The sequence below is a fragment of the Heliangelus exortis genome, chromosome Z, assembly GCF_036169615.1.
Source record: "Heliangelus exortis chromosome Z, bHelExo1.hap1, whole genome shotgun sequence".
In the NCBI taxonomy this organism is placed as follows: Eukaryota; Metazoa; Chordata; class Aves; order Apodiformes; family Trochilidae; genus Heliangelus; species Heliangelus exortis.
Genome location: NC_092454.1, coordinates 30277325 through 30288391, shown reverse-complemented (window position 1 = coordinate 30288391; position 11067 = coordinate 30277325). Strand labels below are relative to the sequence as shown.

The window sequence follows — 11067 nt, the reverse complement described above, 5'->3', positions numbered from 1 at the left end:
ACAGTTTCACAAGACTGTGCTATAATCTTAAACAAAACATGAAGAAATGAAAAATGAAGAAACTGAACAAGGTAATTTCAACTCAACTAAACTCTCATCTAAAACAGTATCAGCACTTACAAGCACACACACAACACAAAAGAATAGCAAAAGTCACAGCGGTGGTCCAGACTTTGCTTGGATTAGAAATAAAAATGGAGTAAATCAAACTCTTAAGAGTTTTGTTCACTGCATAACGAATCTCCTGTAACACTACTCTTCTTGAAGACCTCCTAGATCTGGTGGCAGCAGTTCACGCTATAAAGAAAGGACCTGTGATTACCTGCCTTCAAACACTATGGAGGGTACTTCGGTTGCTCTGTATGATGTTTTGAGTACCTCTCCACTCCCACCATAAAACCTGCTTTTTTGAGGACCATTTCATCTGACCCAGCAGCAATACCCAAGCTTTAATCAATGCTCACAATAGAATATCAAATACTGTATCACAGAGACAGAGGCCTCTGTACTAGAAGTACTTGTGGTAAATAATGCTTTCATTCACGTCGCTGTAGAGATGCCTCCGTTCATTTCAGAGGTTTGTGCACTGCACACTGAAATGTACACAAATATAGACATTAAGACAATATGCATGCTGTACAGATGCTCAAATATTTAAAAGCAGAATTTCATATATATTAAAATATAATTAAATGTCCAGATAATTATAAAGCAAACCCTGATCTAAACATAATTCTTTCACCAAGACATGTGAAATAGCTCTTCAAAGAGTATCTCACCAGAACAAGATGATGCATCTCCACCAATGTTCTGAATCCAGTTCCTGTAAAAGGAAATGCAAGCATTAACAACTTTAAATCTTGTTTCCTAGAACCAGCCCATGGTCTTGTACTAAGTAAGACTAATCTCATCCAGATAGCACAAACAGACATAGACGTATAGAAAAAAATCTGTATTTGGAAAAATGCCAGTTATGGTAAGGAGCAAGACTAATTCAATATTGATTGTACCTGTAAGGTAGTCAAAGGATAGAATTACCTTTCAGTTTCACTTTCTTTAAAAATATCGATGCAGGAAGCTTCAAGGGGTTTCCAAGCACAGTAAGGATCCCTTGCTAAAACACAGTCAACACAAGTGGTATATTTGTCACAGAACGCCACAGGAGACTGAACCACACCAGAATTTGAACCAGCATAGAGGTATCTTCTACCCTAAAAAAACAAAAGCACAAAAAACCCAAAACTCTGCAGCCAATCACTTTCTCAAAGCTCAAAAATCCAATTCATCCTATAGAATTTATTAACATTAGAGAGTTACATACATTCAGCTATGTTTGTAAAAACTAGAGCATGGGAAGCACATGCATTTTGATTAGCTTTTATTTCTAGAAAGGAAATAAAACATCTTGGAAATATTCAGTGATGCTGGAAGTGCAAAAACACAGAACAAACACCTGAAACAGACACAGTTTATGAGAATGGAAAGTTAAACCATGTTAAACTGTGGCTTCATCACACAGTTCTTCCACAAATACAAATGCACTGACAATCCTCATATGAAGCAAGGGAAACCTGTGCTGATGACAGGGCTGTATGCAGCAGGCACACAACAGCCAGAACAGCCAAGGCTTGCTGTATGCAGGACCTGTTCCTCTTAACTATCAGCAGCCCAACTGCCTTCAGCTCTTCAGCAGTCAGGACTCTGCAGCCACATCAGCATCAGCCTTAAGAGTCAAAGGCAGCTGTCTGCTTGCTACTCAAGGAGGAACACTGGATAATAATCAAAAGAAACAGCATTGGCATGACACCTAAGAAAACAGGATATAAAGAGAAAGGCTTTTTGATGTGCTGTTGCTGGGGATTCCAAACAAATCTCACCCTGAACGTGTCAGAAAAGACTACACTCTTCCCAAACAATCTTCCAATAAAAGGTGGGGAGATGCCATATTTCACTCACCTGTTTCAAAGCCCAGGGAAACCAATGGCTAAAAGTAAGCTGTGAATTTATATACTATTGTCATAGCCTCAAGAAAAATGCCTGCACTGCAACCCAAAACCACCAGTGACTAGAAATCCCCCAGGCCTTTTGAGAGGCTATGCATACGGACTGAACATCACACCCCACCTTGACAATGGGTTGACTTTATCCTGAACAGAATACAGAGTGGGTTTATCTGCACACTATTGCAGTTGTAAGGGCAAATAAGATGATCCAAGCTTAGAGTGACTTTTCCTGTACTGCAGCCATCAGTCTCAGTCTGGGGTCTCAGTACAGGGGTCATGTCTGCAATGAGGCTGCTTGACTCTGGCAGGATTAATATGGTCACAATGTGATCCAAGAAAGATTTCTAGTAGAGAAACATTCTTAAAAAACCTCATGTTTGTGATGCAGACTTTTGGTCTTGATCAGAAATGGCACCAAGGGGTCATCTTAGGGCTAAATTTATGTTTTGGGACTCACTCTTTCACTAAGGATATAATGATGTTTTGAAATGAGAACTCAGGACAGGTTAGTCTCTTTAATGCAATGATCATGAGGAAATCTGCCTTAAAATTAAGTTAATGAACAATGCGTGCTGCATAATAGCAATCTCCAGAGGAAGCTGCAAGACCAAGCACAAATCAGCTTGGATTCATCTCATATATGAAACATGAAGATAACTTTCAAGGAAAGTCTTTATACTGAAAGATGAAAGACAAAATCAGATCACAAAAGAATCTGATGGCACTGCTGGAAAATGGACTTTGAAAGAGAATGGACTTTAGAGACACACACTCAAATGCAATCTAGCATCATGAAATTTAACTTAAGTTAGTGTTGGACTATGCTGACATGTCCACAGAAGGAAGTCTGCAGTGATGTAAACATACGACTTTCTAGGGAAAGCTTCCCACTCAGTGAGAAAGCTCCACCAAAGCACCAAGTGCTGCTCATCTCTCTAGCACTCTGCCAGCTAATATACAAGCCAAAAGTGCAATACTGTGCACAGACTGAAATGCTTGGCATGTTGCCCAGTTGGTACATCAACAACTTCAGAGAACATGAGGAGAGCTGAACAAACCACTTTTTAAAGATCCAGATACATTTTTCTGTGAAGCAGGAATTATAAGGAGCTACTGTAGGCTCATCTGACACTACCCACCAACCTCCAAACAATGTGAACATATATTGGAAGGGCTTGGAGACTACTGCAGTAACATGTTCAGAAAGGACTTGACTCCAGAGAGGTCTGAAACCCCACCATCAAGGTAACAACTATTATCCTTTTGTGATAAATCCATTACTATGGGATGCCACCACACAACTAACAGTATCAGCTCTAAGAAGACTAGTAGCCACTGTGATTGCCAAGGAGGTAAATGCCTGTGTTTTAACACTGAGGATCAGAAGTAACCCCTGCTTGGGTGGTATCATGATTCTATGGCTTTACTGTGTGGCACCTGACCCAACCTCCAACTCCTCACCACTGAAAAGGACCACTGCTTTTATCAGAATGTACTGGGCATCACTGCTTCAGTTTCGGGTTGAATTTTATGTGTCAATAGTTAGTCTAGCAACATCAAAATCTTAAGACTTGTAAGACTTGTGTCCCCCAGCTGGAACTGCAGCTGATGCCCTGCAGGAGAGACAGGACCCATCAGAGGTCCTCACCCCCAGCCACACAATGTGACTGCTCTCACAATGCATCCAGTATGCAGAAGTCTGTATGATCTGGGAAAGAAAACCAATTATTTACACAGTTTTGAGTCTCTCTGGTAGATAAAACTGTTCTCTCTTCTTAAGACTGTTTCCTTAGAGAGATAAACCACTCTTCTGCTAAACCCTCAAAGTACCTTTCCTCATTGATTTGAAACAACCACAAGGGGTCAGGATGTTCACATGACTCCTAACCTGAAAACTGGTACTTGGAAACATGCTACAGCTTTCAGCTTCTGTACATGGAATACAAGTGAAGACCTACATGCCTGCATTCCCCTTCCAGTCCTTATCATTATCTACAGTCTTTCAGAAGCTTGCACCCACCAAACACACTGAAACGCAGCAGGCAATGCAAGCAGTTAGAGATGCAGCCTTTGGGTTCTTTCATCAGGACGAGGCTACAAGGTGGTACTAAAGAATTTTGTGGAAGAGAAAAATTAGATGAATGCTGTGATGCTTATAGCACTTACCTTTTTGGATGAAAGCAAGAGAGTTTGGACTGGCTCAAAGTTTGGAAAAAGCTGTGTTTCTTCAATAATATGCATTCCATTTTCATAGCTGATAGCTTTGTGCAGGGCTCCTTGGTCTGAAATAAAGGAATGTGTTTAAGTAAGTTCTTTAAAATAAAAAGGTAGGAAACAAATTGCACAACTGCTGTAAGTTGTCTTGTCTGCCTGCTGTTCAGCTGAAGACTTCACACAACCCTGACAATGGCAACTATTAAATATGCCATTATATGGAGCTCCGAGCAAGAAATAACAATTTGGGACAAAGAATAGCAACTTAGAGATTATCTTATATGTGTTTTTGCTGCACACGTTGCACTTCTGCAGTTCCTTTCCTACAATACTTTTACAAAGCTCGTAAGATTCTCTGCTTCGTCACTCACTCACTCCAATTACTTTTTAATGAAAACACCAGCTGGTGTAAAGGCACTATAAATATGGAAATCGTAAGAGTTTCTCTTAGAACATAATCCTGGAGAACCAGTGCATCAAAAAAAAAAACCAAAAAAACCCAAATTTTTCCAAAACTCACCTGTGCTGATGAACATAACATCATATATGGTACCATTGAGTGCTTGGACTCTGTCTACTACAATCTGGGTATATTTCACATCTCGTTTTACGAGTCGAGGTCTGTCTCCCATTGGAGTCACTGAGTCATCCATTAGAGGATGATCTTTAACAAATTGCAATGTTTTGTCTGGTAAATTCAGAGAACTCATGTAGTTTGATGCTCTGGCTTCTTTGTTTATACACTAGTGTGGTAGGGAAACAAATCAGACAGACAACCGAATTATATCACTATTTGTACATAATACATCACATTTGTACAAAATAAATAAAATTAATAGGAGCTACATGCCTCTTCTCTCTGCATTAGCAAGCATAACTTTCCATTATTCTACTGAGGAAGGTCTTGTAGCACACTGGTTTCTGTGATGTAGTGAACTCTGAGAATTTGACTACATGCTTGTTTGGGCCAGAACACAATTTAGGACAATATTCTTTCTGCATTCTCCTACTTCTTATCTGCTTTTAACTGACATCTCTTTGAGAACTAGAATATTATAACAGAACAATGAAAATCTCAAACCAGCAAATAACACGATTATAAATTAAAAAAAAAATAACTTTGATTTCCCAGATGCAAAATTCAGAATAAATCATTTGCATGTTTTTCTACAAAGTCTTTACACCAAGAAGGATCTGAAGGTAAGGGCGAACTATAATTAAACTTTAGTAGGCTGTCTAAAAATTTGCTAGTTTCTTTACTCCTGAGCATTAGAAAAAGACCAGCCAACACATCCAAGATAACAGTAACTTACTGCACCAGGTCGAGGATTAGGAATTTCCCCATTGTATCGTACCCACTTCGTATGAGACTGTTCTACTGTGGCACTCTGCATATATTTTCCTTTTGAGAAAACCTCTTCTACAGCAGACAGATTGTACGCACAAACTGCTGACAGCCCCACATTGTTCCTAGAAGTTCAAGAAGAAAGGAAAAAAAAAAAAAATCACAGGAGTAATTATTACTTACTGTAATAATTTTATTACTGTACTGTAATACTGTAGTAGCCAACTGAGATTAAAAGTAGTTGTTCAGGAAAATGCTATAGCACACTTACAGTTGTGGGGTGAAGACTCCATAAATCACTGGTTCCTTCAACGTTGGAGACTTGAGAATAAAAACATCATTGATAATGTTGAAAATTAAATTCTTATCAGGGATGGTACAAATCATTCTTGCCTTGAGAAATGAAGTCCATTTTTTCTGCAAGGTTCTTAATCCTCCTTGGTCCCTCTTGTTAAAAAAAAAGAAATTTAGCATTTTTTGCATTTAAGAAACACAGCTATACATCATAAAATTACTGAGCCCTATTATTTTCTGACATTTCACCTATGGCAACATCAATGAATGTTAATACATTCACAAACTGGAAGGAAGGAACAGGTAAATTACTTGTTTCAATAAAAATAATGATTTAAGTAAAATAATGATTTCAATAAATGAAAGATTTCAATAAAATGCATGATCTCTATCAACACACAGAGGTCAGATATGAGACTCAGAATAAGAACCATCTTTCAGCAACACTTGAAAAACTGAGATAAGCAGTGTTCAATAAACAAAACCTGCTTATTGAAACAAATAAACCAACAACGGAAGTATTATACTGTCCTCTAAGAGAAGTAACATTTTATTTGTTCTGTGGCTTCTAAACTGTGATTTAAATTCTGATGTTGCAATATGCACTTATATTTGCCTGACATTAATAATTTCATTCAAAGATATGCACCTGTGGCTGGATATTGAAAGCAGTTACTACCTTTACTAAGGATTTACGTACCATGGCTAACAGAAGTAAAGATACATCGACTAATTATGTTTAAAGTATTTGATACTTGAGCTGTTACTTCTTTTCAAAAAATAGTCCCATTTGAACATATTAATATTTCCCATTTGTTATCCCATACTGTTATGCAAAAAATTATGGAAGATCTGCACAATTTAGAAAAATAATTACATATAATTGCCCATAGATTTGCAACCTGCCACTGATTTCCTGTTTCAAATAAACAGCAGCAATAAAGCTCTCATATTACATGATATTTGCCTTTTTCAAGAACACACAAGCTGTAAGTGGCTAAAGGGCCATAAACAAGCTCCATGTAAATTTGCCTCCAGCTGCTTGTTTAATGGAAATCTCAAGGGCACTAACTTGTTATTGATGTTTTGACTTCCACGTTTAAACAGTGAAGTTAAAATAAAACATTTCAACCTCATCAAAATGAAACAGCTAGATATATTTCCTGTTAGAAGAAAACCTTGAGGAAATTGATACATTCCACCACAGCAAGGTTTTTCTTAAATCAACATTTTCTACTGGAAAAATCTCCTTCATCACCACGATTTCAACCAACACTCCTGAGTACATACTTGAATCAGCCTAACACAAGGAGGTTTAAACACAGCAAATGTGACAGATTCACGTGGCTGGTGATCTTTTTCTGTGAGGCTCTGGCAGCTTTATCAGCTTCATGGAAGTCGCATCTGCTGTACCACAGTCAAGAGCCAATTCTGCTGTGGAGACAGCCAGTTTTGTTTGTATACAGTTACTTGAAAGTAACTTCACAAACATCTTATCTGCGCTCAGCTTCAACCCAAGTCAGTTCTTCCCAGGGAGCTGTACTTCAGAGCTTTCAAAAAGAAAAAAAAAAGTGAAAGCCAGGAGAGGCCCTTTTTCAATTAATGGATTTCATGGAGGCTGCTTTTTTTCCTCAAAGCAACAGTTGGGCTTTCTCAGTTCTGAAGAACTGATGGAAATTTCTGATTCATTAAGATTCCTAAGTTCAAACACTGCCATTTAATTGGAAATAAGTCCACAACAATAAACAATAGAATCACAGAAAGTTAGGGGTTGGAAGGGACCTCAAAAGATCATCTATTCCAACCCCTGTGCTAGAGCAGGGTCACCTACAGCAGGTCACACAGGAATGCATCCAGATGGGCTTTGAACTTCCAGGGAAGGAGACTCCACAGCCTCCCTGGGCAGCCTGTGCCAGTGCCCTGTCACCACCTCCAAAGTGAAAAAATTCTTCCTTATATTTATATGGAACTATGCTCCAGTTTATAACCATTGCCCCTTGTCCTACTAGTCACACCTGAGAAAAGCTTCACTCCATCATCCTGGCACTCACCCCTCACATATTTACAAACATTAATGAGGTCACCCCTCATTCTCTTCCAAGCTGAACAGACTCAGCTCCCTCAGCCTTTCCTCATATGGGAGATGTTCCACTCCCTTCATCACCTTGGTCGCTCTGTGCTGGACTCTTTCAAGCAGTTCCTGTTCCTTCTGGAACTGAGGGCCCCAGAACTGGACACAATATTCCAGGTGTGGCCTCACTGGGGCAGAGTAGAAGGGAAGGAGAAGCTCTCTTGACCTACTAGCCACCCCCCTTCTAATGCACCCCAGGATGCCATTGGCCTTCTTGGCCACAAGGGCACATTGCTGGCTCATGGTCATCCTTCCATCCACCAGCACCCCCAGGTCCCTTTCCCCTATGCTGCTCTCCAACAGCTCAGTCCCCAGCCTGTACTGGTACCTGGGGTTGTTCTTTCCCAGATGCAAGACTTTACACTTGCCCTTGTTGTAATTCACTAAATTTCCCCCAATCTGTCCAGGTCCCTCTGAATGGCAGCACAGCCTTCTGGGGTGTCAGCCACTCCTCCCAGCTTTGTGTCATCAGCAAACTTGCTGATAGTACACTCTATTCTTGCATCCAAGTCATCAATAAATATATTGAATAGTACTGGTCCCAGTACTGACCCTTGAGGGACTCCACTAGAAACAGACTTCCAACAAGACTCCATCCCACTGACTACCTCTCCCTGGCTTCTATCCTTCAATCAGCTCCTGATCCACCTCACTGCCCAATCATCCAGGCCACACTTCTTCAGTTTAGCTCCAAGGATGCTGTGGGACATGCTGTCAAATGCCTTCCTGAAACCAAGACAGACCATGTCTACTGCTCTGCCATCATCCATCCACCTGGTTCTATCCTCACAGAAGGCTGTCAGACATGACTTCCCCTTAGTGAAGCCATGCTGACTGCTCTTGATAAGCCTCTTGTCCTTGATGTGCCTGGAGACAGCACCAAGAATGAGTTGTTCCATCACCTTTCCAGGGGTGGAGGTGAGGCTGTCTGGTCTGTAGTTACCTGGGTCCTTTTTCTTGCCTTCTTTGAAGGCTGGAGTGACATTTGCTTTCCTCCTGTCCTCAGGCACCTCTCCTGTCCCCAGCATTTTATCAAAGATGATGGAGAGTGGTTTAGCAATGACATCCACCAGTTCCATCCACCAGCACCTCTGTGTGCATCGGATTGATGGATTAACTGATCCTTAACCCACCCCTCATCAACCAAGGCAAACTCATCCTTTACCCTGACTTTCTCAGCAGCTTTAGGGGCCTGGGGCTCCTGAGGACATCCTCCGGCAGTGTACACAGAGGCAAAGAAGGTGTTTAGCAATTCCTCCTTCTTTGTATCCTCTGTCACCAGGGCACCTTTAACACATGCTTTTTAACACATGCTCACAAAATTCTAATTGAATTAGTGAAAGTAAATTAAACTGTGTCCCACCTTACAAACTCTAGCTATTCTTGGAATCATCAGTTTTCCAACAAATTCATATTCCACAGAGACCTCGGTGAAAAAGAAGTATATCTTGTCATCTTCACCATCTGTGCTGTTTTGATCTGCTCTTATGACATCAGCAAAAACAAAATTGGGCTCTACAGATACAAGAAGAAGAATTTTATATTACATTTGAGAATACCAACTTGATTGCCTCAAAGACCCACTAGGAGTCCTCTCTCACTCAAATCTCACACTGCATTTACCTGTTCTTCAGTCACTGACATGCTGTGCTGGTTTGAGCCAGGGCAGAAACAATTTATTTTTTTCAGTAATTTTATTTTTCAGCTATGTCTCTTCTAAGACTTTACTTGCTTAAACTTACAGTATGCTTTTCAGTCAGTCTGCTTCTGGGACTGATAAGGCCTGATGTTTATAGTCCCTGTAGCCAAGGTGGTGACTTGAGGTGCCATTGCAGGGGGAATGCAATATTGGTGTTGTATTTATTTCTATCTATTTAATTATTTCCTTTTTTGTCATTAGTTTCATTAAAACTGGGTAGTTTAGATTCCAACCTGTAAATCTCCAGGTTTCTCTTTACTTTTCCTTTCTGGAGAGTGAGAGGGGTTAATATATAGAGAGCATCTGTCATTTGCTTAATTGCTCGGCAGCATTAAAGCTTAACACCAGCCTGCATACTTTGATGTTCATAATACAAACAGTATTTCTAAAAAATAGTAGAGAAACGAGCCAAGACAACAAACCCTATGTGAAAACACTGAGATACCCGAGACATTTCTAGGGTTTGATTTCTCATTACTTCAACATTCTCATGCGAAGTTTTCTAACTGGCCTGGGGAAACACTCTCCCTTGCCTGCCTCTCCTCTATTTCAGGTATTAGCTGAAACACTAAAAATTACCGTATTGTTATAAAACGCATTATAAAACTCAGCCCCCTGTACTTTTCGGACATAATACATCTTTTGGAATACGTAACTTCATTATTTTGGTCCCTTTTGGCAAAAAGCCACAAACTTCTAAGCATTCAAACAACATGGTCAATTTTCAAATTCAGGTACTGAAATAATCAGGAACCATGATCAGTTCAATCTGAAAAAATATTAAGAGACCAAACTATTCTCTTCCTGACTATGTCAGAACTATGCTGCATTATTGCAAGGATGAACAAGTAGATACAAAATAAACTGCAGCCCTTTAATGTTAATCTGGACCCTGTATGCCTTGAAGGTGTTTCCATTATCAATGCTGACAAAAATCCCAAAATTTTAAAATAAAATCTCTTGATGGCAAATATGAGGGTGCACACTCACGTGTCAGTGTATGCCAGTAAAAAATAATCCATTATTTGAGATACTAGATAACCTCCCCTTGCTCCACTCTTTAAACTCTTTGTCTGCAAGCATGACACTGAAGAAGGAAAACCAATTTTGTTGGAATAGTTCTCATGCCACTCACCATTAAGCCAAGGAATTGCATATTCTGTTCTCAGAGGGCTCTGATGAGAGTGCCGTGAAATGATAGGTTCACTTCCCAAAAAATTGTAAGAAGTTCCAGAATAAAGCTCCTCATCTTTAACACAAAAGCAAGTACTTTCTTATGCACTGGACACCAAATGGGAACATACATTTCAGGAGACTATGCAAACTTAAACTTCCCACAAGAAAAGATAAGCAAGGATTTCCTCTTAACTGCCCCAGATGT

General features: G+C 39.8%; 1 protein-coding gene across 5 annotated transcripts in view; it reads right to left on the bottom strand.

The window, feature by feature from the left end:
• Positions 1–11067, bottom strand: part of SEMA4D (semaphorin 4D) — a 97443-nt gene that overhangs the window by 15850 nt on the left and 70526 nt on the right. For all 5 annotated transcript variants that reach the window (XM_071731427.1, XM_071731429.1, XM_071731426.1 and 2 more), the window contains 8 exons: positions 10822–10935; positions 9351–9502; positions 5834–6009; positions 5531–5687; positions 4738–4960; positions 4170–4285; positions 1039–1211; positions 780–823 (listed from right to left, as the gene is read on the bottom strand). In XM_071731427.1, the coding sequence (XP_071587528.1) occupies positions 780–823; positions 1039–1211; positions 4170–4285; positions 4738–4960; positions 5531–5687; positions 5834–6009; positions 9351–9502; positions 10822–10935 (1155 nt within the window). The remainder of the gene's footprint in view (positions 1–779; positions 824–1038; positions 1212–4169; positions 4286–4737; positions 4961–5530; positions 5688–5833; positions 6010–9350; positions 9503–10821; positions 10936–11067) is intronic.